Genomic DNA, 26890 nt, shown 5'->3' on the forward strand with positions numbered 1-26890 from the left:
AGGCACATCGCTCGCCATACGTGCTGGACGTGGAAGTCTGTGCATACGATCGAAAGTCCATGCAGAATCCGGTAATTCCGGCAATAACGCTCTGCAAACAGAGAGAATAAAAGCAGGCAATGCATCGTGGGGTATATCGTCCGGTATTCCCCTAAATCTGACGTTCTGTCTTCGTGATCTATCCTCTAGATCCGCCAATTTTAATTTGAGAGTGTTGTTGTCTTCGGAAAGTTTCTGAAGTTTGTCAACAACTTCATTGTGAGCTGCGCATAGCTCGTCGGATCTGTTTTCAGATGACTAGTTCTGTCTCCCAGTGTTGATATTTCTTTCCGTAGGTCGCTGTCGATTTGTAAGGTCTTTTCTTATAGTAGTGCGGAGGTCTTGTAACATTCTATGTAGGCTGCGTTCCGTGATCATAGAATCCGAGAGTTTGGAGGAGAATGACTCACTATCTGACTGGTCGTCCGACAAGCCAGGCGTTTCGCCGCCATCTTGACTCCCCTTTTTTCGATCTTTTTTTCGGGTTTTCGTCGTGTCCGTAAGTTTTAGTTGTTTTGAGGGTGACATATTCGTGAGATGTCACTTTGGGAGTGTAAAACGGAGAAAAAATTTGCAGTTTTGTGCTATTGTTGTCGTTGTTCAGGCTGGATAGCAGCGGAGCTCTCAAGCCATGCGACTGTGCTCGCCGGAAGTCGGACACGCCCCCTAGAATGATATCTTTAATAAATCTAGATATAAAAATGTATTCTCACATTCTTGCAAATAGTTTGAAGTCAGGCATCTCTGATCTTATTATGGTTGATCAGGGGTGGGGGCCGGAGAGGGGGAGGACAGTAGGTCCCCCCCCATTATCATTATGGCCCCCACCTGTCATTTAGGGGTGGGGCCAATAGTTTTTTTTGGTTTTTTTTACTGCTTACTAGACATGCCCCTACTCGCGGTATAGCGAGTAGGGGCATAATTTACTAATACTAAGTAATCTTTACTTAGTATTAGTAAATGTGGCTGAAAGACCAATTTACGTCTTTCAGCCTCTTAGTAGATAACTCTCTGATACCGTGGGAATTAGGGAGTTATCTACTAAGCGGCTGCAAGATGCAGCCACAGCACGAATAGGATCGGAGTTTCATTAATTAACAAAGTACAGAATTGCGTTCTAAAACAAACGAACATACTGTTCTCAGTGAGTTAGAACGCAATTTGGCAGTTTAGTCTAAAATTACAGGATGCATCGCGGAAACAGGGAGAAAAGGTAAGAATTGTGGGAAAATTGCTCTCACCAGCGGAAATGAAGCAGAGCTGGTCCAGCGGAGGAAACCTCCATAAGGCAAAGAGTCCCTACTTTGTCTTATGATTTTAAAGAAAACTAAATAAGACAGGAAGAAAAGAATAACAGATCCTGAGAGAGGGGGAGAAGAGGAAGAGATTGAGTAAAGGTAAGTTCGGCATGACAGTGCCGCTTTAATTATGGGCTTGAATATGTTATTGAATTTCATCTGGGACAAAATGACTTAAGTTATGCAGTATAACCTTGAATTTGTTTACAAATTAATTGTTATTGTATTAAGCTAAGACAAAATGGCGTAAATTAGAACTACGTAGCATGTTAACAGTTTTTCTAGGGGGGGGGGAGTATAATTTTCAACTCTGTTTATGTAACAATATGAGCTAGTAAGCATATATTATATAAAAGATATGTTGCAGTGTACTGCATTGTACTGCAATGAATGTTTTAAAAAGCAATGATTTTTTCTTTATGGCTGTGTGTAATTAAGTTGTGTATAATTTGGAATATAAAAAAAAAAAATGACTTCTCAATTCCTTGGAATGAAAGCATGTTTATCTGTCTTTATAACTCGCTGGGCGTCAAGACTGCTCCACAACCTTTGCTTAGAAATTCCAGACTCCAAAATAATATGCTGTTATAATTCCTGATTTTTTAATCAACAGCAAGTGTAACTGACAATATGGAAATTATCACTGTTTTATAACACTTTTCATAGATAGTGGATATTACAACCCAGAAGGTAGTAGTGCAATAATACAATTCCTGTCTGTATGCTGCTTCTGTGGCATGAATGTTTTCATTAAGCCATAATGCAAGCCATTATGCAATTTTCTTTGTATTCTTGAAATTAGACTTTGAAATCTATAGTAATATAATAGCAAGTGTTGCTTTCTTATCACTTTTCTCTTGACAACATCTTGCTTTAATCTTTTTTTCTGCACATGCAAACCTATGCAGCTACAGAGAGAACATGGCTGCCCCCTGCCTACAACCCACTGTCCTGGAACTAATGGACCATGTTGTGCTGGTGTATTAGGGAGTTTACCAAATATGTATATATGTTTTCTTATGATATTGATTAAGATCCACACTTTTATAACATGACAGGAGGCGAGTATTTGCTTAAGTCTCTCTTTACTAGAACTCCACAGCAGCACAGAAAAACAACCAATCAGAAAAAAGTTAGGTACTATAAAACTCCCCTCCCCATGCATAGTTTCCTCTTTCTTTGCTGCTCTGCAGACAGTACAGGTCAGAGTACCACTGCCTCTTGCTAATATTAGTGGGTTGCTTTGGGATTTTAATTATATTTTCAGTGTTTCACTTACTTTTTATTTGGGTACTTGTTTGTGTGTTTCACTTTATTCACCTCTGCCTATTGCTCTGGGGTTTGTGGGGAGTTTATGTTTATTTTGTTATCTCTTCATCTTCCTGGGATGTTTTTCCCTCTCTGTCCCCTTTAATTTTACCTTCTCTGTCCCCCTGGACCTCATTCCTCCGGTCGCGGGGTGCTGTGTTATTGCTCACACCCGCCGGCCGGAGGCTTTACACGTGGCCGCCTGCCACCTGCTTTATCCCCGGACCGCATGTCCGCAGGGGGAAGAGGGAGCATTACGCTGCCCCACCTGTGGTTTCTTCTTCTCAGGTCGCGGTATTAGGATACCGCCGACCGGAGGCTTTACACGTGGCCGCCTGCTTATCCGTGGACCGCATGCCCGCCGGGGGAGGAGGGAGCATTACGCTGCCCCTCCTGTGGTTTTCTTCTCCTCCGGTCGCGGTATTAGGATACCGCCGACCGGAGTTTCGGCACGTGGCTGCCTACCCTGGCCGGCTCAATCCGGGGACCGCATGTGTCCGCCGGGGGAGGGGTGAGCAATTGCAACCCGCTCGCCCCCCCGACCCCTCTCCTCACTGTCACGCCAGGTTCTCGTCTTCTCTGATTGTTAGCTCTCCTTCAATGTATATCTCACAGATTACTGTGTTTATGTGACATGGGCTTTATTGGCATATTCTATCTGAGATTGATGTGTGTTTGGCACATATACACAGATCGCTGTGAATTTTGCTGACAGGTGTATGGCACAGATTACTGTGGGTTTTTTGCTGACAGTGTATTTCACAGATCGCTGTATGTTTTACTGACAGTGTATTTCACAGATCGCTGTATGTTTTACTGACAGTGTATTTCAAGTTAAGTTTTTCTACCGTGTATATGCAGTTTGCTGTGTGTCTGACTGACGCTGTATATCACAGATTTCGTTTTACTGACAGTGTATATGACAGATGCTTTGAGCTTTGCTGACAGTGCATTTCACAGACTGCTGTGTTTTACTGACAGTGTATTTCAGGATTTAGTTTTTTCTGACAGTGTATGTCGCAATTTGCTGTGCGTTTGACTGACAGTGTATTTCTAGATTTCGTTTTCCTGACAGTGTATGTCACAGTTGCTGTGTGTTTTGCTGTCAGTGTGAATCACAGATCGCTGTGAGTTTGCTGGCAGTGTATTTCTCAGATCGCTGAGAGTTTTGCGGACAGTGCATATCGCTAATTTCTGCACGTTTCACATATTTCTGTGAGTTACAGGTGTGTATGTACTCAGTTGTACAGGCTCTGTACAAGGGTAGACAGTCCAAGTTAGCTCTCGGATTCATATGCTTCTTAGTATATATTTTGCTGGTCCAGCTATGAGGTCTCAGATGGGACTGCTCTGGTATGAATTATCTGTCCATGGCATGTATATGGCTATCAGACCTGGCTCTGTCTCAAACTGGTATGGGAGACCAGTCTACGCTGATGCGATACAATTTTATCAGGTTCTCGGGGGAATTCATTAATCTGGCTATGGTTTAGCCCTTCTCCTCGAAGTGTCCGTGATTTCACTACCCTGCAGGTGGTATGATGATGGTAATCTATAATACGCTAGAATTCCAAACAGATCTGTGTGAGCATATGCTTACCTATTCACAGTTCAAGGACAGTATCGCTCAGTGCATCTTACATTCATGGACATGATGGTCACTGGAATACTTCCGCTTATACCCAATACAGCTGGAATACCACTATTTCCCTGCTGGGCACTTAGGGACTGCCAGTCCCGGTTCAGGTTATTCACACGGCATTACGCTGTCTAAAAGGGTTGGTGTCTAGGGGTCCTACGTCACAGGATGCTCTGAGGATCTACTATTTTTTAGGGGCCTCTACCCAAACTCAGAGGTCCCCATTCTCACTCAGTACCCCTTGTAAGCGCTACGGAATTGGATGGCACTATATAAATAACGTGTTATAATAATATAACAATAATACACAACCCAGGATTGGCCTGCTATGTCTGCGCCCCATTGATTGGCCTGCTATGTCTGTGCCCATTAGAACGGCCTGCTATGTCTGTGCCCATAAGAATGGCCTGCTATGTCTGTGCCCATAAGAACGGCCTGCTAGGTCTGTGCCCATAAGAACGGCCTGCTAGGTCTGTGCCCATAAGAATGGCCTGCTATGTCTGTGCCCATAAGAACAGCCTGCTATGTCTGTGCCCATAAGAACGGCCTGCTATGTCTGTGCCCATAAGAACGGCCTGCTATGTCGGTGCCCCATTGTTTGGCCTACTATGTCAGTGCCTATCGGAATGGCCTGCTATGTCCGTGCCTATTTGCTTAGCCAACTAAACTGTGTCCATTCGTTTGGCCTGCTGGGCCTGTGCCCTACTGACGGGCCTGCTCTATTGGTGCCGAACCCCTGATTGGCCTGCTATGTCTGTGCCCATTAGAACGGCCTGCTATGTCTGTGCCCATAAGAATGGCCTGCTATGTCTGTGCCCATAAGAACGGCCTGCTATGTCTGTGCCCATAAGAACGGCCTGCTAGGTCTGTGCCCATAAGAATGGCCTGCTATGTCTGTGCCCATAAGAACAGCCTGCTATGTCTGTGCCCATAAGAACAGCCTGCTATGTCTGTGCCCATAAGAACGGCCTGCTATGTCTGTGCCCATAAGAACGGCCTGCTATGTCTGTGCCCATAAGAACGGCCTGCTATGTCTGTGCCCATAAGAACGGCCTGCTATGTCGGTGCCCCATTGTTTGGCCTACTATGTCAGTGCCTATTGGAATGGCCTGCTATGTCCGTGCCTATTTGCTTAGCCAACTAAACTGTGTCCATTCGTTTGGCCTGCTGGGCCTGTGCCCTTCTGACGGGCCTGCTCTATTGGTGCCGAACCCCTTTTAGGCCGCAGGCCTGGGGGAATATCACTGAGGAAATGCCAGTGCCCACCGGTGACATGGAAATAGGCAGGTGTCCAGACAAGCACCATTACCATACTATCCAAGAGGTCGCCAGCGTACGGCCTTCTGAATATGGTGGGTAGGGTGAAGGCCCTATACCTCATGCCTGAAGGGCAGGGTTCCTTATGAGGACCCCGGTCATACATCTCCATGGAGATCTTCGCACAGGCAAGGATCGGTGCTCAGACACCTACGGGAGAACGCTGTGTTTTTTTTCCTTGTCTTTTACATCTACCTCTGTATATGCTTCCCGGTATCCTTAGAGGTATCGGTAGTTATTTCCTGCATTAGGTTAGCTCCTGGCTCTGTTCAGTGGGGCTTACCTGTCCTACCTTCCGGCCTGCTATTTGCCTTCTATCTGAAATAGAATTTACGTATTTTTCTCTTATCTACGTTATTTTTCGTTTTCGTGACTTCCTTTTCCTTTCGCTCGGGTCGTCGAGAGGCCTGACTTGACCTCCTCCGACCTCCCGGGCGCTCGTGGATTGCGGAGAACGTCTCCAGCTTTCCTCAGGCTACCAACGGTCATCCTGGAATCAGCGCGCGCGCACGGGATCCGGGCGGTCAGTTGGTAGTTTTCTTTTTCATTGTTGTTTTTTTCCGTAGATTGCCATCAGCCTTATGCTGATATTAGTATTTGGTGTACCCTGCAATTGGTCACCCTGAGTCTCTAGGGACTCTAGTTTGGACCACTGGAGGATGCGGCCCTCCATCATCTCGATCCTAGAATACTTTATTTTCAGGAACAGAGAGCGAACCCCTCTCAGATACAGGACCGGACACTGATTTGTTATTAGAGGGCGCAGCCCTCCCTCAACCTCGGCAATATACTGTACTGGATACAGAGGACATGTTTGGAGGACACATTCTCATAGAGAGAACCGGTCACAGTTGTAGACTCGACTGTTTGGTTATTAATGGGCGCGGCCCGCTCAGACTATCAGTCGGACGCTATCACGGAGTTCGATCACATTATTAGAGGGCGCGGCTCTCTCATACACTCGACACTCTACAGTGCCGACCATTTGCTCATCACACAGGCTCGTACTTGTGCAGGACATCGATGACTACATAGAGGGGTGTCCCTCCTGCATTCAATTAGATCTGACGTCCATGCTACTGATTTCATTATAGAGGACTGCCTAGTCAGGCAAGATATACATTTTAGACTGGATCCCTCTATTCTATCTCCTGTAATGGATCTACTGGATCCGGACCGCTCTAACCCACGCAAGACATTCTCACAGAGGTATAACGGGGGGAGTCTCCCACTTATTTACACACACTCCTGGAGATGATATGGCTAACAGATGGACCTCAGGTATTACGTGAGTGCAGGTTTTGGTATATTCAGCACCATATAAAAAGAGGATTGCTTTCTGTTTTTTGGATATCCAGACCATTGCGGAAAACTGTGCAGACAGTTTCTCCCATATTTAGGTGACAGGGGATACGGAGACCTTCATGGAGCAAACGGGCACTGCCCTGCTCGAGTAACAAGATTAAGGAAGGCCTTTTACCCGGTCTGAAGGTAAACCGTTCGCATGGATCACATGGCAAGACCGGTAACCCTGGTTGTATTGAGTACCCCGGCCATTACGATCTTGCGATGACATGATAGGACTACCCCATCTCCTCGGAACGCATACCTGGTGATCAGGGTTCGGAGATGGGGATCCTCCGTCTATACTCTATTTAGCCCTCACGGGAGCCGTTTGGTTCTGGATTTGCACTAACCTACTTTTCAACTACCGTCATGGAGTCCTACAAGACTTTATGGGGGTACCTGGTGTTCCCCGACTCCTACTCAGACACCTTTCACTCTTAGACGAGGACATATCTGGATAGAAATCTGCACTCCGGTTTGGCACTGCCCATCACTTTGATTATTCCTGGGATTCGCTACTCCCAGAATAGTCAACCACCGTTCCTCCACACAAGTTCAGTTCGGATCCCTGAATGGACGTCCTTTTTGGAGTCTTTCAGCTACCGCGTCCGAGGATTACACAGTTCACTTGGAATATTGGAATCACTTAGGATACGGCTAGTTTGACCACACTCTTGCCTGCATTATAATTTATTCTCGGAGGGGATATCTCACCGAGTAGGCCAGGAGGGAACGACAGATCCTACTCGGTTCTATTGCGATTGGGTGGTGGACTTAGACGCTTTACTTGAGATTGAAGATCTGCCTGCAAGGTCACATTGCCAGGTGACCCTGGCACGATCGGTGGAGCAACCTTATACATCAAGAGTTGAGACATGGTGGCAGTGTCTTATCGCGGCCCTAAGTCCACAAATGACCTTCAAAATTTATAACTGCAAGGAAATGGCTAATAGGTCAGTTTGCCAGCTCAATGGACCAGCTGGTAGGTAACAGGTCGCGACCCCACGTACATTGGATCTATCAGCGGAGGATGTTTTTCGGGATACTTCATCAACTGGCATCTCCATCGGTCGCTGCATTGTCATCTATCGCAGTTGGAGAGTCCATTTGGGATAGCTCGGGTAACCCCGAGTATAGGTACCAGCGAAACAAACAGCGTTGGATTTGTTGACTGAGCGTTAAAACAGCAAATACGAAGCCTCCTGTCATGTTATAAAATTGTAGATTATGCTAGCTTTAATGTACCTATAATCTTAATTTTATTAATGACAGGAGGCGAGTATTTCCCACCCATTCTTATCCCTCCCTTGTTTTATGTTATAGTTTGGTTTAATCAGGTACATATGCAACTCTTCTTGTTGTCTCTGCTACCTGTCGCCTGCTCTTATGTCTATTTTTTCATAAGTAGGGTTGATATCTACATTTTGAGGCAGGGCCGGACTGGGATAAAAATTCGGCCCGGGCATTTTTTTATCAGAGCGGCCCACTAAGAAGGGGCGGGGCAGAGAGGGTGTGTTTTGTCGTCACTAACGACAAACACGCCCCCTTCTCAAAGTGCAGGCCAGGGCAGACCATGCGCAGAGCTCTGCTAAAGATCTCTAGCATGAGAAAAAAGCCCTGTATTTGTTCTGCACAGTGCAAGCAAATTTAATAACATGCTTGCACTGTGTTTCCTTGCAACTTGTCTCTGGTGTCTCTATAAATGGATACCAGGAGACAAAAATGTCAGGAAAGAGTATTGTGCTGTGTTTGGAGCCTGCTTGTGGGATTGTGTGTGTGTGTGTATAGAGTGAGCTGATTGTGGTGTGGTATTGTGTAATAAGGTCGGTTTTAGTCGTGTTGTGTTTGTGGTGTAATGTAATGCATATGTGGCTAGGGGCTCTAGATAATGTGTGCATAGGGGATGTAGCAAGTGTGTGCATACAGGCTATAGTGTGTGTGTGTGTGTGTATGTGATGTAGTGTTTGTAGAGAGTGTGTGTTTAGGGGTGTAGTATGTGTTTGCTTACAAGGAATCTAGTGTATGTATAGGGGATCCAGAGTGTGTATGTCAGGAATGTAGTGTGCGTGTGCGTGTGTGTGTATATATATATATATATATATGTTTGGAAGTATTGTGTATGTGTGTGGTGCAGTGTGTTGGGGAGGTTCTGTGTGTATGTGAGGGGTGCAGTATGTGTGTATAATGGATGCTGTGTATGATGTGTGTGAGGGTGCAGTGTGAGGGTGCTGTGTGAGAGTGCTGTGTATGATGTGTTTTGTGATAGTGCTGTGGATGATGTGTGTGAGTGCTGAGGGTAATGCGTGTGAGAGTGCCGAGTGATAGTGCTGTGGATGATGTGTGAGAGTGCTGTGTGTTATGTGTGTGAGTGCTGTGTGTTATGTGTGTGAGTGCTGTGTGTGATGTGTTTTGTGATAGTGCTGAGTGTGATGTGTGTGAGAGTGCTGAGTGTGATAGTGCTGTGGATGATGTGCGTGAGTGCTGAGTGTGATAGTGCTGTGTATGATGTGTTTTGTGATAGTGCTGAGTGTGATGTGTGTGTGAGTCCTGAGTGTGATAGTGCTGTGGATGATGTGCGGTGAGTGCTGTGTATGATTTGTTTTGTGATAGTGCTGAGTGTGATGTGTGTGTGAGTCCTGAGTGTGATGTGTGTGAGAGTGCTGTGTGTGAGTGCTGAGTGTGATAGTGCTGTGGAGGATGTGTGTGAGTGCGCTGTGTGTGAAAGTGATGTGATGAGTTTGAGAGTGCTGTGTGTGATGGGAGTGAGAGTGCTGTGTGTGATAGGAGTGGGAGTGAGAGTGCTGTGTGTGATGGGAGTGAGAGTGATGTGTGTGATGGGAGTGAGTGATGGGAGTGAGAGTGCTGTGTGTGATGGGAGTGGGAGTGATGGGAGTGAGAGTGCTGTGTGTGATGGGAGAGCTGTGTGTGATGGGAGTGCTGAGTGTGATGGGAGTGAGAGTGCTGAGTGTGATGGGAGTGAGAGTGCTGAGTGTGATGGGAGTGAGAGTGCTGTGTGTGATGGGAGTGAGAGTGCTGTGTGTGATGGGAGTGAGAGTGCTGTGTGTGATGGGAGTGAGAGTGCTGTGTGTGATGGGAGTGAGAGTGCTGTGTGTGAATGTTAGAAGGGATTGAGTGTTGAGGGGTAAAATAAAATGTAGCATTATGCCCCCCCTCCCTTCTTACCTGTAGCCTGGGAGGTGGGGGGGGACCGGCACGTTGGTGAGTGGGAGAGGGGACCGGCACGCTGGTATCTTCCCTGGCGGTCCAGTGGGTGAGTGAACTTTAGCCTGCGAGGCTAGAGTTCACTCTCGCGAGATCCGGTCGTTGCCATGGCAACGTGCCGGATCTCGCGAGAGGAACCCGGCGGAGCTGCAAGATAGAGCTCCGCCGGGTCCTCTCCCTCCCCAGCCGCATGTCTTTCCAAGTGGGCCGGTGAGGGAGATCATTGATCTCCTCACCGGCCCTTCATTGAAAACAGCGGGGCCGGCGCTCAGATAGTGCCGGCCCTGCATAGACCGGCAGGGGAGATCCTGGGACCTTCCCCTGCAGGCCTCGGCCCATGGCCACCGCGGCCCACCGGGCATTTGCCCGGTGTGCCCGATGGCCAGTCCGGGCCTGTTTTGAGGTAATTTTGATTGCTACATTGGGTGCGCACATGCTTATTCAGAGTACTTTTCATTGGATAATCAACCTGTTTGATTCTGTTTTTTCTCTCGTTTCAGTTTACAGTCCATCAACGCTATCTGGTTTGACAGCTCTTCTCGGAAGGTGGACATCGTCGTATTCATTGTATCTAGGACTTTGTTTCTTCGCCATTATGTTTTCTGCCTCTTGTTCTGTTTTGTCGCAGCTTGAAAGAGGAAATGATGCATGGGGAGGGGAGTTTTATAGTACCTAACTTTTTTCTGATTGGTTGTTTTTCTATGCTGCTGTGGAGTTCTAGTAAAGAGAGACTTAAGCAAATACTCGCCTCCTGTCAGTAATAAAATTAAGATTATAGGTACACTAAAGCTAGCATAATCTACAATTTACAATGTACCTGGCACCTGAACTCAAAGAGCCTTGTACAAGTTCACATTAAAATCATCTGTCCATGATGAAGATCTCTCTCTGAGTCTGGGCTACAAAAAGCTCATTAGATTCCTGATATTTCAAGACTTGTGCCATGACAAAGTATTGTGTCTTTTCTTGCGTATAAGTAGTAACCTATGCATATATATAATTTTAATGTTAAAGCTTCCAAAGTACAAGCCCCACGTTGGGCGCAACTGATTCCCTTATTTACCAGTTTAACGTCTTAAAGCATAGAACTTAGCAGCGCTAACCATACAGATATCTTTAGCAATAATATATTATTGTTAGTAAGAGATCCTATATTCAAAATATACAAATAATTGAGAATACAATATAAAATAAGGATTTTTTTGAAAGCAATAAAGTTTTGTCTTTTTAGATATTATATAAAAATATAAATATAGAAATAAACTCTGCTATAAATTATTGTAATGGATTTTACACTGCTCAAAAAAAGAAAGGGAACACTTAAACAACACAATGTAACTCCAAGTCAATCACACTTCTGTGAAATCAAACTGTCCACTTAGGAAGCAACACTGAGTGACATAAATTTCACATGCTGTTGTGCAAATGGGATAGACAACAGGTGGAAATTATAGGCAATTAAGGAGTGGTTCGGCAGGTGGTGACCACAGACCACTGCTTCCTGGCTGATGTTTTGGTCACTTTTGAATGTTAGTGGTGCTTTCACTCTAGTGGTAGCATGAGACGGAGTCTACAAACCCACACAAGTGGCTCAGGTAGTGCAGCTCATCCAGGATGGCACATTAATGCGAGCTGTGGCAAGAAGGTTTGCGGTGTCTGTCAGCGTAGTGTCCAGAGCATGGAGGCGCTACCAGGAGACAGGTCAGTACATCAGGATACGTGGAGGAGGCCGTAGGAAGGCAACAACCCAGCAGCAGGACCGCTACCTCCGCCTTTGTGCAAGGATGAACAGGAGGAACACTGCCAGAGCCCTGCAAAATGATCTCCAGCAGGCCACAAATGTGCATGTGTCTGCTCAAACGGTAGAAACAGACTCCATGAGGGTGGTATGAGGGCCCGACGTCCACAGGTGGGGGTTGTGCTTACAGCCCAACACCGTGCAGGACGTTTGGCATTTGCCAAAGAACACTAAGATTGGCAAATTCGCCACTGGCGCCCTCTGCTCTTCACAGATGAAAGCAGGTTCACACTGAGCACATGTGACAGACGTGACAGAGTCTGGAGACGCCGTGGAGAATGTTCTGCTGCCTGAAACATCCTCCAGCATGACCGGTTTGGCAGTGGGTCAGTAATGGTGTGGGGTAGCCCTCCATGTGCTCGCCAGAGGTAGCCTGACTGCCATTAGGTACCGAGATGAGATCCTCAGACCCTTTGTGAGACCATATGCTTGTGTGGTTGGCCCTGGGTTCCTCCTAATGCAAGACAATGCTACACCTCATGTGGCTGGAGTGTGTCAGCAGTTCCTGCAAGACGAAGGGATTGATGCTATGGACAGGCCCGCCCGTTCCCCAGACCTGAATCCAATTTAGCACATCTGGGTCATCATGTCTCGCTCCATCCACCAACGTCACGTTGCACCACAGACTGTCCAGGAGTTGGCAGATGCTTTAGTCCAGGTCTGGGAGGAGATCCCTCAGGAGACCATCCGCCACCTCATCAGGAGCATGCACAGGTGTTGTAGGGAGTTCATACAGGCACGTGGAGGCCACACACACTACTGAGCCTCATTTTGACTTGTTTTAAGGACATTACATCAAAGTTGGATCCGCATGTAGTGTGTTTTTACACTTTCATTTTGAGTTTGACTCCAAATCCAGACCTCCATGGGTTGAAAATTGTGATTTCCATTTTCTAATTTTTTGTGTGATTTTGTTGTCAGCACACTCAACTATGTAAAGAACAAAGTATTTCAGAAGAATATTTAATTCATTCAGATCTAGGATGTTATTTTTGTGTTCCCTTTATTTTTTTGAGCAGTGTATATACGATTAAACTATATGGTTGCAATATCAAAAATAGAATAACATACCCTCTTGAACATGTCAACATTTCTCAGTCAGTAATATGGAGTGACAGTGTCTCTGTCTCTGTCTCCAATTCTCTCCTCTGTGTCTTAACATTTAAAATAAGCAGAAATGCTTATTTGGCCCCTGAGACACAGGTATGCGTACCATCTCAACCCATACCTCGCATTCCAGAGGCATCTATCCTGACTAGAGATGTCCCGAATAGTTCGCTTGCAAATAGTTCCCGGCGAACATAGCTTGTTCGTGCTCGCCACGGACGGCGAACATATGCGATGTTCGGTCCACCCCCCATTCATCATCATTGAGTAAACTTTGACCCTGTACCTCACAGTCAGCAGACACATTCCAGCCAATCAGCAGCAGACCCTCCCCCCCAGACCCACCCACCTCCTGGACAGCATCCATTTAAGATTCATTCAGAGGCTGCATTCTTTTTTTTATTATTTTTTTGTATTATTGTTTCTTTTTTTTTTTTAGACAGAAGTGTGTTATATTTGAGCATGCTAGGCTGAACGTGCATATATCATGGCTAGTTGCACTGAGGGTATGAGTATATAGCAGTACATTGTTGTGAAAGATGGCTGTCATGTTTAGGGTGTAGCTTGCACGTTATCAACTGTGTATTTATATCAGCAGCTCCACCACTAGTTATAAATCAAGCGTGAGTCGCCCCATGAGATGAGACTAGTGAATAACATAATACATGAATGGTTAAGGTAAAGGCATGTAAGGAACTACGACAATAAACTCTTTAGGAGGTGAAATAATTACATGTTTAAACGCTTGCTACTTTACGATTAGTTTATGTGCAGAGAGCAGTTCATGTGATCAAAGGCATGGTGTGGAGGATCGGCTATAGTGGGACATGCTTGGCAGGCTGCTGTTTACTGCTTGTGCTCTTCCGATCCCTTCTGGGCGCCAGGTGCAGACCCTGGGAGTCCCTGATACCTGGAACAACAAAGGCACGTCTCTGGCTGAGTGCCGGGTTCGCGGCTTGAGGAGGTGGAAGCTTGTTTTGTCGGGTGGTCGGATCTGTCCCGGTGGTGCTTCACGTCCGGTGCGGGATTGTGGTGGCTTAAGGTGGAGGAGAGTGCTTGACGTGGGGCAGGCTCTGCATTTCTGTTTGTGCCTCCGGTCCCGTCTTCGACGCCTTTTGCGTTGGTGGATTTTAATGGGGACTGCTTCACTTAGCTGTGGTGGAGCTTGTTGGGGCTTCCTGCTTGTTATTTGCTTCCAAAATTGAATAAAGAGTCTGTCCAGCTTAGACTCAATATCCTGCCATGCTTTGCTGGTACCAGGAGGACACGCGGCTGCCGCCATATTGGGAGAGTCGCAGATGAGTATGTCAGCCTGGGCGGCTGTGCTCTGTGCGTCCATTAGCTCCAGACAGCCTCTCAGGGGTGGACCGGGATAACCCCCACCGGTCCGAGGGGGGGTTAACGGAGCTCCTGCCGGGAAGTAGCTGCTCCTGGGCATCCCAGGATCGGGAGATCGGCCGCCTCTCCTGCCCGGTGAGCACCAGGCCACACTTGCCATGCGTAGGTAAGTAAGACTCTGTCGAGTTGCTGACCGCTATTAAGCATGTCGGGTCGGTCAGGTAGGAGCAGCATTGCTGGGTCATCCCCTTCTGGGGTGAAATTTGCTTGTTGATAGCTGCTTAAAGTGAGATATTGAGGGAGCTCACACAAAGTGCGTCTTTCCTCCATGACAGCTAGGCCCCACCCCCCGGAAGCTGCATTCGTAGTGAGAGGAGGGACAGTGTAGCTGCTGCTGATTTAATAGGGAAATCGATAGCTAGTCTAGTGTATTCAGTGTCCACTACAGTCCTGAAGGACTCATCTGATCTCTGATGTAAGGACAGCACCCCAAAAAGCCCTTTTTAGGGCTAGAACATCAGTCTGCTTTTTTTTTTTTTTTGTGTAATCTAATTGCAGTTGCCTGCCTGCCAGCGTGTGTGTACTGCTGTTTTTTATACGGTAAACACTATGGGCCCTCTCTTGTGATTTTATTTTCATAAGACCGGCACTGCAAGCATCGCTAGAAGGATATCCTACATGTGGGGAGTTTAAATACCACTGTATGCTGTTTTACTCAGAGCTGGTTATAGCTCTCCCAATTGTAAGTTGGCACTCTTAGGACCTCAGTGTTGTCTGTAGTTGCAGTTAACCTATGTTATTGCACCATTGGGTTTTTCCCCCTTTTATGTATTTTATATGCTGACGATTATCTGGAATGCTGTAAGAAGTCTTGAGGATACACCTCCAAGTGTCCAGTTATATCCTACATGTGGGGAGTATTAAATACCACTGTATGCTGTTTTACCTAGAGCTGGGAATAGCTCTTTAAATTGTAAGTTGGCACTTCTCTACTTCTATGTTGTTTGTGATCCAGCTTTCCTAAAATGGTTTTGCACTATTGGTCTCTATTTTTGCTTTTGTATTTCATATTTACCACTGAGGATTCAAAGCAAGAACTGAAGAATATACACTCCAGGTCTTCGCTTTACTTTAAGAGACTCTTTATATTATTTTTGTTTATTATCTCTCATTGTCCTACTTAGCGCACCCTGTATTTGTTGTATCTTGTTCACAGTTTATACTGTGCCCACTTGCCCAGTGCCACCACTCATATCTGGTGTCACAATAGCTTGCATTTAAAAAAAAAAAACTAAACTTTTTTGACGGTAATATAATAGCAGTCAGTTTCCTTCACATGTGTGCGTTTCAGGGCCTGCCAGGGCACAGTGTCACACCAGTGCAACTCATACCTGGTGTAACAGTAGTGTACATTTAAATACAAAAATACAGGGGGCTTGTTTTCACCTTTCGGGGACACTTGGTGTTGTACGTGGCTGGGTGGAGGAAGAGACCTTCAATGACATCAGTGAGGACAAGGAATGGGACATGGCTAGCTTGGTATCCAACCTTGTGCAAATGGGGAGTTTGCAGTTGTGCAAATGAACTGTTTGCGGTTGTTTGCGGTGCGTTAAACGGGGAGTTTGGTCTGTCACTGTGAAGCGGGCGTAACCCTTACACTACCTGATCGATAAAACATCATACCTGATTTTTTTAAAGCACGTTATTCCAAACAATTTAGGAATGTTAGGTGATTTATGCCCTTTATTACATCAACTATGTAATTTTCCATGGGAGTTTTGCCATGGATCCCCCTCCGGCATGCCACAGTCCAGGTGTTAGTCCCCTTGAAACAACTTTTCCATCACTATTGTGGCCAGAAAGAGTCCCTGTGGGTTTTAAAATTTGCCTGCCTATTGAAGTCTATGGCGGTTCGCCCGGTTCGCCTGTTCGCGAACATTTGCGGAAGTTCGCGTTCGCCATTCGCGAACGGAAAATTTTATGTTCGCGACATCACTACACACCACCCTCTACACACACACACACACAATCCCACAAGCAGGCTCCAAACACATGCACCATACACTTTCCTGGCCCTTGTCCACACTTATCCCACTTGTGGAGACACCAGAGACAATTTAAAAGCAAACTCAGTGCAAGCATGTTATTAAATTTGCTTGCGCTGCGCAGAACAAATTCAGGGCCTTTTTCTAATGCTAGAGCTCTTCAGCGGGGCTCTGCGCATTGAACCAACATGCTCACTTTGAGGGGGGCGTGCTTGTCATTAGTGATGACAAAACACACCCTCTCTGGCCAGGCTAGATGGTCTCTGTTCTTGTCCCACTTTAACTTTTTTGTTACTTACAGGCCTGGTGCTAAAAATGTTAAAGCTGACACCTTATCTAGACAATTTGATGAAGAGTGAGAACTAGAACAAGAGACGTCACCCATGGTTCCTCCTGAGTGTATTATAGCATTCACTGTCCTTTCCTTGTCATCACCATTGCTTTGTGCTATCATGGTGGCTCAGTCCCAAGCACCAAACGATAAACCTCTAGGTAAATTGTTTATTCCATTACATGACAGGAAAGAGGTGTTGAAAATATTCCACGAAAATGTTACTGCTGGGCATCCTGGTACAAATAAGACTGTTTCCAGATCATTTTGGTGGGAGTCACTCATAAGGGATATTAAGGATTATGTGGAAGCATGTTCTGTTTGTGCAGTCTCTAAGGTTCCACAAACACTTCCGTGTGGATTATTACATCCACACAGATGGTCTCATCTGTCTATGGATTTCATTGTGGACCCACCTAGTTCTAATGGTTATACCACCATCCTTATGGTAGTTGATCGCTTTTCCAAAATGGCACATTTCATTCCACTCAAAAAATTGCCATCTTCTCAGGGTCTAGTCCTCATATTTATGCGTTTCATTGTTAGGCTTCATTGGATCCCTCAAAATATTGTGTCAGATAGGGGTTCCCAATTTGTGTCAAGATTCTGGAGGGCATTTAATAAATAGTTGGGCATTAACTTGTCTTTTTCCTCTGCTTACCATCCCCAAACCAATGGTGCGGCTGAAAGGGCTAACCAATCGCTTGAGCTGTATATACATTGCTTTGTGAACAGTATTCAGTCTAACTGGGCTGATTTGTTGCCTTGTGCAGAATTTGATAGGAATAACGCTACCCATGCCGCATCTGGACACAGTCCTTTCTTTGTCAATACTGGTTGCCACCCTACTATTCTCCCTGATGTGTTTTCTGACACAGCTATCCCTGCTCTGGATGTGTCAGGGTGGTGGTCCGATGCCCGGGACCCAGACACTGTCCGGGCGGCGGTGCAGGACCGGGACCCAGTATGCCTGATGTTCAGAGTAGGAGTCACAGCGTGGAGGTGGATTAGCAGGGTCTGGTGCAGAGTAACCGCACGCCCCCTGGTGTTGAGCACCAGCGTTTGTGCAGCCACGTACCAAGAGCCTGAATCAGCTTCAGCGGATACCAGGAACTAGGAGCATGGAAATTTAACAGACCTCCCAGGAGCTTAATAGGGAGGCTCTGCAGCAAGATTGTATCCAGTACTAGAAACAAGGCAAGACACCAAACATGGAAACAAGACAGAACTAGTAGAACCCAGAACCAGAGAAGGATAGTAAGCTAAACCCAGACATATACACAAGACATGAGGAAAACATGAACATAACTTGGGCAAGACTGGACAGGACTGTACATAGACTGGGTATACAAACTAAGACATGACAAGATAACATAGGCAAAACAAGATGAGAAATAACTAAGTACTACATATGGAAATCATGGGGGTTTAGTCACACTATATGATCATACATTGCATAAGCCTGCCAACAACGCCAATGTACCCCATATCTGGAAGGTCCTACACTGCCTAATGTATGCTAAAACAACCACAGATTAAGAACACATATATAGCACTTACCTGCAAGAAAGGACAGAAGCTTTGAGCCGCTGCCTCCAGGAACTCTAACACATAATGAAAGCTGGAAACATAAGGGTGTGGCAAATAAAACAAACATTTAAAGGAAACCTGGAGACTGGGAAATCCAGAGACGAACTATAGGAATGAACCCAGAAATCCCAGCATAAAGAAAACCAGACATAGAATAGAAAACCAAAAACCAAGAAAAACTAAGTAAGAATAGCAAAAAGAGTACTGGATACCAGAAGCCATTGCCAGACATCTTCACAGAACAGGGCAGGACGTTACAGGATGACCACCTGGCCTCTATTTGTGATACTTGGACTAAGGTTCACTCCGCTCTTGAAACTGCGGCTGCTCGCTTTAAATCCCATGCGGATAAACGCAGTCTACAAGGTGGGTGACCAGGTTTGGTTATCTTCTCACAACAGGCTGAAAATCCCTAGCATGAAATTTGCTCCGAGGTTTTTTTGGTCCTTACCGTGTCCTTAAGAGAATTAACCCCTGTTTCTTATTCCTTGGTTCTTCCTGTTTCCTTGTGCATTCCTAATTAGTTTCATGTATCTTTACTCAAACCACTTAATTGCAATAAATATTCAGTCCCGGGGGTTCCCTCTCCTCCTTTGGTCAGGAGGAGTACGAGGTCTCCTCTATTATTGATTCCAGGTTCTCTCATGGTTCATTGCAGTACCTGGTTGATTGGAAGGGGTATGGACCTGCCGACCACTCTTGGGTTCCTGCTTTGATATCTATGCTGGCCATAAGGTTCGCTCTTTCCATGCCAAGTTTCCCCTCAAGCCGGGTCCTGCCCATCCGGTGGGCGGTATTCAGGTGGGGGGTAATGTAACAAATTAATCCGCTTATGGTAAAGTGGTTAATGGTATTTACCATCCTGACAGGAATAGTTGTGCCCATTTAAAGCCGTGCGCCGGGACACCTGATAAACCCAGCATATCTAGGGATGCCACCCACTGCGGATCTTTGCCACCTTATAGCATCATGACCGCCCTTGTTGAGAATGACGTTGGCATGCGCGTGACGTCACGCACACGCACATTTTGGGGTCAAAGACCAATTACAGCCCATCAGAATAACAGGAGGGTTATTTCAACGTATTTTTACATTCTCTCATTGCCCTGTCGTGGTTTTTGTCTGATGGTAATCCGAGAGTGCGTTCCTGATCTTGAATTTTTGGTATTTGACTTAGGCTTCGTTTTGACTTCCTGATTTCTGGTATCCTTGACTTTTGGCTTTTCCTCATCACTATGTCGGATTCTCTATCCCTGACCTCGGCAAGTATTCTGACTCTTCTTGGATACGTTAAGTCTGGCCATTCTAAGGTTTGGTTAGATGTTATCCTTAGTTTTAGGTGTGATACAATTCTGCGTGCAGGATCAATTCGTAATCCTGACATAAAAGTAACAATAATATTATAGTGTAAGATACTCATCATCTAGTACTCTTAGTGTACAGTGATAAAATATTAAAACACAAAGTGCAATGTGCTAGATCCAGGTGCCAATGTAGTGTAAAGCACACACTAAAAAATATTTTAAAATAACTTTTTGGGGGGTCACTTGTACAGAAGTGTCCTCACAAAGTAATACATATTCATGCATGCATATGAGGGGAAAAATAGAAAATATGGTATAATATTGTCTGGGTAATAAGTGTATATACACTAGAAAATGCACAATCACAAGTAGAGAGCAGTTGCATCTGCTCTAACTTTAAAGCTCCAATAAGCAGGAAAATTCAGGTGAACTTGAGGCTGAAATGTAGTAAAACATAATCTTTATTTCAAACAGCCTAAAACAACTTAGCTAACGGATCATCTCTTTCTCCGTCACTCCTCATGAAGCTCCTTCCCAGTTCCCACAATCTGGCCATGATATTGGGTCTGGGTTCCATTCACGCCTTTCGGGAGGTGAGGTATATTAACCGTATTACGTGTGTGATTACGTAATAGCGCAATGGCGTAGTAGCGTGATGACGCATTTCACCGCAGTAGTGGCTTCTTCAGATCTACCTTGTCAGTGCCCGCACTTCCTTTTTAAGTCCACCTACTGTGGGCGTGTTCATACTGAAGTCTGTAATCTGCCAATATTGATTGGCTAGAGTCCAGTGCATTATCTACATATCGGTAAAATCACTGTGCACCTTTTTTCATATGGTTTTGTTTCTATTTTAAGTGTGTTTTTATTGGATTTATACTTTAGAGGTGCAGCTACAGGTTTCTTAGTATATATTTCCTTATACAAAAATTGGAAGTGCCCTTTTCTACTTGTTTATTTCTATTAGTTAGCTTGATGTGTCATAAAGATAAGATGTTGGTCATGTCAAATGCATCACGAAATTCAGTCCACCACTTATACAAAGTGGTAGTTGGAATTGGTAATGAAAACATTATTGTGATGCTATAACGCCATTTATTGATCGAAGTCAATAAGACAATCAGTAGAAGAAGGTACACCCACCTAAACCCATTGGTTGCTGAAACGTAAGATAAAATTTTCTTTAAAAAAAGGTAAAAATATTGACAAAGAGATCCAGGTTTAGATCTAGAGGGTTGGATTTAAGATCACTAGAGACCGGACAAGGAGCATACCCTGGGCATACTTAACACTCTGTCACCATTTATGGAAAATATCTCCAAGCCTAAAGAAATTTCTACCAAAAAAGCTGGTAAATGCTGGTTTAGTTTAAATTAATATTTTTTTTTACTAAAAACAGAAATATACCTGGATAATGCTGATAATGCTTTACCTGAGGAAATTATATATCATTCAAAGTCCATTCTGCAGCTGGAATAAGAATTATGTATGATGTACTAGTAATTTTCCAAGTTTAGCATATCAAGCTATTATCCATAGATATTAACATATCTGAATTTAGGGATAGTTCATCTTTAATCAGAAAAGTTAATCATCTGCAGTGTTAAAAACGTGGTTAAAAATATTCTTTTGGTCACTGGATGCAAAAGTAATAGTTAAATTGACTATTTGTGTATGAAATATTGTATCATTTAGTTGCAATGTGCAAGTGTTTAGCCTGTGAGAATTGTAGCCAGCAGTGAGAGATGCAATCGGTCTGGATCACACAGAGTTAACAGAGTTAAGATTTTTAAGATTTGAAGCTGCAAAGCAATATGTTAGGTGTAAAGGAATTTTCAAGTGAGCTGAACGTTTCCTATGGTATTGTCAGGTTCCAAACCATAATTACAGAACTTTATTGCCTTTCATTTAATTTTGTTCCTGCACTGACTATGTTTTGCCACTAGTGGCCTACCTAACCACTAGATCTGAACTTCCCTTGTTTCTATCTCACCTGCCTGGGTTAATTACTTCACCTACAAAAGGCTACACCCTGCTCAATACAGGGCCTTTAGATTGAAGTTTATGGTCATTCTGGAAAGATTTCTGTTCCTGGCTCCTGTGAACTTACCTTCATCATTATCGTCCTAGTGGAGATTAATCTTATCTACTCTACCATACCTCTTTATTCCAAGCTGATATCCATTACCAACCTGCATTGCTAACAAGCTTCTTATTATTACCCTGGTCTACTCTATCAAGCTACTTTAGTTTCAACCTGAACTGATCTACAAACCAACCTGCATTATACCACTATCATGCTTTGTGATTTCAACCTGATTTATATAACCAACCAGCTTTATTATTACCCTGCTTCACACCATCCAGGACTACCCTACCAATCTGCTTGACATTACCATCCTGTATCATATAACCCTGGACTACGCAAATAACCAATATAGCAAAGAGTTATTTGCCTATCTTTGCAGTGCTCCAGCCAAACAAGGGACCGATTCACTAAAATACTATTTTGTTTGCTAACCTGATACCTTATTGTTTAGTTCTGTTTTACCCATCTCACTTTCCTATATTTTCATATATAAGATTTTTTACTATCCTCTATTATCCTGTAAATAATCTGTCTGTAAATAACTTGTCTGCATATAACCTCTCTGAAGCATATTGCAGAAACCACTGTTTCTGTTATCCTTCCTTTTTTACCTATAATTTAATTTATAAGTTCTCTCTCAATATTCCCTATAATTCCGTTTATAGGTTTCCCTGCTTACAATTGCCTAATTTTTATTTCTAACCTGTCTGTAGATAACCTTTTTGTACATAACCTGTCTGTAAATAACCTACTTGTAAATAACCGTCTAGGGCATATTGCCTAAACTCCCTTTTCTATTGTCACTCTATTCTTGCCTATAATTTAATTTATAGGCAGGGCCGGTGCAAGGATTTCTGCCGCCCTAGGCAAATATTCACTGACAGACACATACTCACTCACTGACAGACACTCACTCACTGACAGACATATACTCACTCACTGACACACACACACACACAGAACCTCACTGACAGACACACACTCACTCATTGACAGACACACACAGAACCTCACTGACAGACACGCACTCACTAACTGACAGACATGCACTCACTGACACACACACACACAGAACCTCACTGACAGACACACTGACAATGAAACACTCACTGACAGGCATACACTCACCAACAGACACACAGACACTCACTGACAGACACACACACACACACTTACTCACTGACAGACACACACACAGAGACACTCACTGACATACATTCACTGACAGACACACACACAGAGGCAGAAACTCAATTACAGACACACACACACACTGACAGTCACTCACACACTCACTGACAGACACAGACACACACACAGACAAAGGCACTCACTGACAGACATACACTAACTGACAGACACACACTGACAATCAAACACTCACTGACAATAAAACACTCACTGACAGACACACACACACACGCACTCACTGACAAAAAGACATACACTCACTGACACACACACACACACACAGACACTCACTGACAGACAGACATACACTCACTCAATGACAAGCACACAAACAGACACTCACTGACATACATTCACTGACATACACACACAGAGGCAGAAACTCACTGACATACACACACACACACTGACAAACACTCACACACTCACTGACAGACACTCAATGACATACATACACTCACTCACTGACAGGCACACACACACACACACACACACACACACACACACACTCACGGACAGTCAAACACTCACTGACACAGAGACTCAGACATCCAGCCTTCCTACCTCCCTGGGATCCATTGTGGGGCAGCTCCTCACTCCCCAGAAAGCTGTTTAGTATGCCGGGGCTGCAATGACATCATTTTCCAGCTCCTGGCATCACAGAGGGCGCGTGAGGGAGGAGCTGCAAGAAAAGCCTCCCTTGCCACCCTCACCTGCCCCCTCTCCTCCAGCATTTATTGGAAGAGCAGGCACCTGCCATCTGGGTAAGCAGGTGCCTGCCAAATGGCCACCGCCTGTGCCTCCTTTAACAGGGCTCCTCTCGGCATCCCCATTTTCAGGTGCCTGGAGGATAGGCCTGGCGCTGGGGCGCCTCAAGATCTGCTCGCCCAGTGCTGCAGCCCAGGACAGGTTTTGATGTTGGTGTGCTGTGCCTCTTTTTCGCCACACATAGTGTTGTGTGTTTCTTCCAAACAACTCAACTTTGGTTTCATCTGTCCACAGAATATTTTGCCAGTACTGCTGTGGAACATCCAGGTGCTCTTGTGCAAACTGTAAACGTGCAGCAATGTTTTGTTTGGACAGCAGTGGCTTCCTCTGTGGTATCCTCCCATGAAATCCATTCTTGTTTAGTGTTTTACGTATTGTAGATTCACTAACAGGGATGTTAGCATTTGCCAGTGACTTTTGTAAGTCTTTAGCTGACACTCTAGGATTATTCTTCACTTCATTGAGCAGTCTGCGCTGTGCTCTTGCAGTCATCTTTACAGGACGGCCACTCCTAGGGTTAGTAGCAGCAGTGCTGAACTTTCTCCATTTATAGACAATTTGTCTTACCGTGGGCTGATGAACAGCAAGACTTTTGGAGATACTTTTATAACCCTTTCCAGCTTGATGCAAGTCAACTTCTTAATCGTAGGTCTTCTGAAAGCTCTTTTGTGCAAGGCATCATTCACATCAGGCAATGCTTCTTGTGAAAAGCAAACCCAGAACTGGTGTGTGTTTTTTATAGGGCAGGGCAGCTGTAACCAACACCTCCAATCTCATCTCATTGATTGGACTCCAGTTGGCTGTCATCTCACTCCAGATAGCTCTTGGAGATGTCATTAGTCTAGGGGTTCACATACTTTTTCCACCTGCACTGTGAATGTTTACATGGTGTGTTCAATAAAAACACGGCAACATTTCATTGTTTGTGTGTTATTAGTTTAAGCAGACTGTGATTGTCTATTGTTGTGACTTAGATGATGATCAGATCACATTTTATGACCAATTTGTGCAGAACATATCATTCCAAAGGGTTCACATACTTTTTCTTGCAACTGTAGGTTCTCTCTCAACCTCACCTATAATTCTGTTTATGTTTTCCATTTACTAATTGCCTTAATCTCTTTTCTTTTCTCCCTGTTTTACTTACCTCCCACTTTGGCTTGCAATTTGTGTGTCAATATGTCTAAAGTCCCAAATAAACGTTCAAACGTTAACCCTGGCATAAGTCTCTTAACTGACCTGATCAAGACCATGACAGGTATTGTTAAAAATGCATCTGTATTGGATATAACTGTTAAAGGAGCACTACAGGGTCAGGTACACAAATATATATGTCTGACCCTATAGTGTTAAAACCACTATATAGCCTCCCTGGTCCCCTCTTGCCTCTTTAAATATAGTAAAATCTTACCTGAATTTAAGTCTGTAGCTCCTGATTCTGCCCCTGTCTGCCTGTGAACTGCCTATGTCTGCTGACATAATCAGAAGTGGTGCTCTGAGCCAATCACAATGCTTCCCCAAAAGATTGGCTGAGATTGTCATGAAGGCAGATCAGGGGCAGAGCCAGCACAAGCCAAACACAGCCCTGGCCAATCAGCATCTCTATGAGGAGAGTTCAGTGTCTGCATGCAGAGGGTGGATACTGAATGTTGTGCTGCACACTAGGCAGGACTGCCCAAAAAAGCAGCTTTAGCAGCCATCTGATGAGTGGCCACTTGAATTATCACTTGGTGGTAATGTAAACACTGCATTTTCTCTGAAAAGACAGTGTTTACAGCAAAAAGCCTGAAGGGAATAATTATATTTACTGGAACAAATGCAATAAGCTGTAGTTGTTCTGGTGACTATAGTGTCCCTTTAATTATATTCTAGAGAAAGTATTTCTAACTTTGCATGTAACTCCTTTAGAAATTAAAGGATCACTACAAGGTCAGGAACACAAAAATGTATTCCTGACCCTATAGTGTTTAACCCGCCATTTAGGTGGCTTGTCCCCCCTTAGCCCCCTATAAAATGTTAAAATTCACCTTACTGTCGGCGCTGGCTCAGCCCCCTTTGTGACATCAAAATGGCCGATGGTAAAGCTTTGGATTGGCTAAAATTGGCATGGGGCGGAGCTAAATGTCATTTTGGCCAATCAGGACCTCCTCATAGAGATGCATTGAATCAATGCATCTCTATGAGGAAAATTCAGCGTTTCTATTCTCTGAAAAGGCAGTGTTTACATGAAAATGCCACGGTGACCCCCTAAGTTGCCGAGACATTAGAGGAACAAGTGGGAAAATTGTCTGGGACCACTTGCACATTAAAAACTATTATAGTAGCATCCCACTACTGAAGATGCTATACTGTTTCAAAAAGGTAGCATGTGTCATATGAGAAATTTGGATACAGTTTTCCCATAGAGACCAGTTAGAAAAAAACTAAAAATGGTGGAACAGTTGCTCTCTGCCAGGAAGAACTGCCGACAGTGAAAAATAAAGACAAGAAGGAGGTGTTAATGTTAACCATCAATGATCAACATACTTGCAGGTTTGTAGTCTGCGGTAACAGGGAAACCAAATGAGTACCAGTCTGCATACAGCAGTGAAGGCATGGAAAGAGTTAAAGTTTTAATACTTTAAAAAAAAAAAAAATCACACCAGGAAAACACAGATCCATCTCGCTCTACTTCACAACTCACAGTAATGTGGAGAGAGGCAGATCAGATGTCTCAACAGCACTGTGATCACTCACGCAGCAACAGCAATAATCTTATGATCACCAGTACAGTAATTTTAGCTCTTTATGGAAATATTCTGTCATAGGTCCTTAAGTGTAGAGCACCCATGACGGAATATTTCAAAATGTGTCCTTAAGGTTTAAAATAAGTAAATCAGATATATTCTAGCGCAGAATATGTATATTTTTTTGGGAAATTAAGATTGTGTGCTGATACATACATATATACACACACTCTTATCACATATTCAAAAGTAGATTATTTTGAGAAAAAAAAGTTACCCTGGCAAAGAAGGATGTATCTAATTCATCTGGGAAATCCATTGTGTCTTCCTCTATAAAACTAGCTGGAGTGAAGCTTCTCCTTTGTACTTTGCGTAAGGTTCCTTCTTTCACAGAGCGACCCTAAAAGAAAAGTTGCATATTAAGACTTTTAAA

General features: G+C 44.4%; 1 protein-coding gene across 3 annotated transcripts in view; it reads right to left on the reverse strand.

Annotated features, from left to right (window-relative positions):
* Positions 1–26890, reverse strand: part of RHBDF1 (rhomboid 5 homolog 1) — an 864530-nt gene that overhangs the window by 641452 nt on the left and 196188 nt on the right. For all 3 annotated transcript variants that reach the window (XM_063430225.1, XM_063430226.1, XM_063430227.1), the window contains one exon: positions 26735–26857. In XM_063430225.1, coding sequence (XP_063286295.1) covers positions 26735–26857 — 123 coding nt within the window. The remainder of the gene's footprint in view (positions 1–26734; positions 26858–26890) is intronic.

Source organism: Pelobates fuscus, chromosome 8, assembly GCF_036172605.1.
Source record: "Pelobates fuscus isolate aPelFus1 chromosome 8, aPelFus1.pri, whole genome shotgun sequence".
NCBI classification, from domain to species: domain Eukaryota; kingdom Metazoa; phylum Chordata; class Amphibia; order Anura; family Pelobatidae; genus Pelobates; species Pelobates fuscus.